The 3,895-nt window shown below is 44.3% G+C and overlaps 1 protein-coding gene across 1 annotated transcript in view; it reads left to right on the forward strand.

Moving 5' to 3' along the window:
- The window catches only part of GRM5 (glutamate receptor, metabotropic 5), a gene marked incomplete at its 5' end in the record, with an annotated part of 26,677 nt that extends 23,250 nt beyond the window's left edge, over positions 1–3,427 (forward strand). Inside the window, one exon of the mRNA XM_009703397.1 lies at positions 2,605–3,427. Within this exon, the coding sequence (XP_009701699.1) occupies positions 2,605–3,427 (823 nt within the window). The remainder of the gene's footprint in view (positions 1–2,604) is intronic.
- Between the last annotated feature and the right edge of the window lie 468 nt (positions 3,428–3,895).

The raw sequence follows: 3,895 nt of genomic DNA on the forward strand, positions 1-3,895 counted from the left end.
CGTGTTCCCTGCACAACCTCTTATAATCTGACCTTCAGTCAATGAAAATGTCTACATCCATTTAGTGCTCACGTACACACTGCAAGACATAGGATTTAAATATCTGTACTAAGCCAGGGCTTGAAGTCAGGAGGGGTGCTAGAATATATCTCTTTCTTCAGGCAAATATTTCTATTTGCATTGGCTAATCCTTCATGTTAATGGCATTTATTTCACCTCTGTGGCAGGCAGGACTGTCACAGATCCCTCTGAGCTCTGAACACATCAGGAGTTAAGAGACCCCACCAGGGAGGACATCCAGGACCAGCACTAGGACCTCTCTTTCTGCCAGATCAGAGTGACAAGTGCTGGGTCACCCAGCCTCCTGGTCCAGCTCAAACTCAGCAGGAGCTGGGAGGAGGTCTCATGATCATCATACCAGAATTAGAGGCAAGATCTCACCTGCCAAAGGATCCAAATCCTGTTCCTGCAGCTGGCACCGAGCTCCCACTGAGCTCAGGACTCAGCATGACCAAGAAGCCAGAGATCTCAAATAGCTCTCACAGAATCACACAGAATCGATTTGGTTAGAAGAGAGCTCTGGGATCATTGAGTCCAACCTCAATATCCACCGAGTACATGTTCCAGTGAGAGGAGCACGCAGCCCTCAGAGGCAACAGTTTTCCTCTGGAAGACGTTAGTGCCAGCTCCTGTTCAGCTCAGAATCGCATCCACAGAGATGCAAAGAATCAAAGCGATCAGTGCTACAGGCTAGATTTTGCTTTTCCTTCTTGGTCTGATTGAGATACAGCAAAAGGAAGGGATTTTCTGAACAGTAAGTTACAATCCACTAGCTGTTCTGCCTGGCAGTTTGGTGGTAGGTGCATAACAGTTAACTTCCAGGATCCAGATAACATCCTGGTGATCACTGCAGCAAAGGGGTGAGCCTTTATATACTCACACAGATCATCTCCCAGTCTAGCCTCTCTTAAACTACCCACTGGTTTACGTTGTGTTTGTCTACTGGATTCTGTCATGCTGCTTTTGAAGGGGAAAGCTATTGGCATATGTTGTGTTACATGATCCATCGTAACTCCATGTAATGTAATCGTGGATGTGAACCCACAAGAAGGTTTTGTTTACACTCAGCACACAACTTCTTTTTTAGATGACTGGAAAAGCTATTGAACTGATAGTGTGTGGCAGGCCTCCACATGAAGGCTGGTATAAAATCATCTGTGTTTAGTAAACTATGTGTCTTGCAAACTGTTACACTGCAGGCTAATGTGTGAGTATATCTATCTCTGGCTTAAAAAGCAAACAAACAATTTGTGATAGTCTGCCAGGGTCTCCAATGTGGTTGTCTTTCCAAAAATCCTAAATGGCTGTAGCAAATGTTTTGGAAACAAAAGTGAATTGTTTAAAGTTCTGTTGCATTTTATATATAAATCTGCTTATTTGTATGTGGAGACTGCTTTTCCTGTTGATATCATTTCAGTCATTGTCTGTTTCAGCTAAGAAATATTTCTAATGGTCTTTCTTAATCCCAAGAACTATAGATTAATGTATGTATAAACACCAGCTCACCAGCCTAAGGAAGATGTAAAAGGAAAGGAGTGGTTTCATACTATGTGTTTATAAGTGCCACAGCTGGCTTTTCTTAGGTAGCGAGAGGAGAAAAATGAGCAACTTTGATAAAAAGCAGGGTATGATGGGATCGAAGAGAAATTACTGTAGGAGGACTCATTTTGTAGGGGAGTGAACCAAAACGTTTATTGCTGTCTCCAAAATCAGGTCACCGTGAGGAGCTGCTTGTATAGCTTTTCCATTATTTCTTTCCTACTAGGATTACAGTTTTATTCTCCAATCTGACCTGCAATTAAAAAAATTAATTTCTTTAAGCTAGTGGTGGCTAACTTACCAAGTACCTCGATGAAGTCACCCATTAGAAGTGTCTCCCCACCCACAACCGGTATAGCCCCTTTCTGAGTATTACTCCGGTACTTCCAAGTGGTGGGATATAAACGAATTTTTTTACCAGTCATATCAGACTGCATTTCTCCATCTCCCAATCTACACTCCCTGCCCCATACCAGGAATCCATGACCAGCACCCTACACCAAACTCCTTATCACTGAATGCTCCCAGGTCAACCTGCACACTTGCCCCCCTGCAATCCAGCCACCTATTCCCTTCAAGCATTTACTTCTTCCTCACTCCTCCATGCCTTCCTCAGTCCCACAGCTCCCCTTCCTGACGCCAGTCCAACAGAGTGGAAGCCATCAAGCAACTCCCTCCCCCAAGATGGATGCTGCCTCTGTCTCAAGGGCAGCAACAGAGGTGTCAGCAGTGGCCATGAGCTAGCACAGAGTAGGTCACGGCTGGATGCACAAATGGTCTGTGAAATGAGCTGGCACACTCTGCTTATTTTCCTAGAAAATACAGGCATAAATGATAGACATAGGTATATTGCAATAGATAGATATAGATAAAGATACAGATGAAATTACAGTCAGCTTTATGATGAATATAGGCTCTGGGATACCACATACCCATGGTATAGGAACAGTGATTATATTTTTAACTTTGATGCAAGTTACCATCTTATCTCATTTCTGTTTACAGCTCTAATGGGAAATCAGTTTCCTGGGCCCAGAATGAGAAAAGCAGCAGAGGAGCACACCTTTGGCAGCGGTTGTCAATCCACATCAACAAAAAAGAGAACTCCAATCAAACTGCAGTGATCAAGCCTTTTTCTAAAAGCACAGATAGTAGCCGACATAGTAGCAGCGCTACATTTCCTGAGGCCAGTGCCAAAACACTTTACGACGTTTCAGAAGCAGAAGAGCAATACCCAGCTCCGTACCGACCGCAGACTCCCTCACCTATCAGCACCCTGAGCCACAGAACTGCCTCCGTTAGCCGAACAGAAGATGATGCCCCTACCTTCCAGTCAGAGCCTCCTCAGCGAAGTAGCTCCTCTCAAGGCTCCCTCATGGAGCAGATCAGTAGCGTGGTTACTCGCTTTACAGCCAACATCAGCGAGCTGAACTCTATGATGCTTTCAACAGCCACTCCAGGGACAATGGTGGCCACTCCTCTCTGCTCTTCATACCTGATTCCACGGGAAATCCAGCTCCCTACAACAATGACCACATTCGCAGAGATCCAACCGCTCCCTGCCATTGAAGTCAATGGCGCTTCGCAGTCAGCTAGGAAACCTTCAAATGGCAGCATCAAAGAAGGCACTTCAGAGACCCCGTCAGCCAAGCAAGACCTTGAGGAGTTGGTAGCTTTAACTCCTCCTTCTCCTTTTAGAGACTCCATTGATTCTGGAAGCGCATCTCCCAGCTCTCCAGTTTCCGAATCAGCTCTCTGTATCCCGTCCTCCCCAAAGTATGACACGCTCCTCATCAGAGATTATACTCAAAGTTCTTCTTCGTTGTGAATGTAGTTCAAGACAACGTTGGATCTCAATGACTACAAGCAAGTAGTGAGGGGACATCCGAGCCTTCAAGATCTCCAGTGTTTACGCATATAGAGCGAGAGGCGTTGGGTCATCTTGTGAGAAACAGAGAGGAAGAGGAATTACTCGAGAAGTGGAAACATCAGATTAATTATGCTGTTTTAAAGACAAAATGACTCTTGGCAGATTATCGTGGCCTTAAAAAAACATGGGCTTTTCAGAAACACTGAATCTATTTTTGAGGGCTTATAAGGAGTCTGTTAAATCAGTTACATACCAAGTGCTTTGCTTTAGTATTACAATGAACCGTGTGTACAATATACAGGGCAGGGGGGAAACTAGATTGTAAACAACTGTACAATGGTTTGTTTGTTTACTCTGATTCCTTACCCAGAAGTGAACCTTGATCTTTTATCAAGAATAGAAGACCAAACATTGAATGTACATTTT

The sequence above is a fragment of the Cariama cristata genome, unplaced genomic scaffold, assembly GCF_000690535.1.
Source record: "Cariama cristata isolate BGI_N322 unplaced genomic scaffold, ASM69053v1 scaffold7267, whole genome shotgun sequence".
Lineage (NCBI taxonomy): Eukaryota > Metazoa > Chordata > Aves > Cariamiformes > Cariamidae > Cariama > Cariama cristata.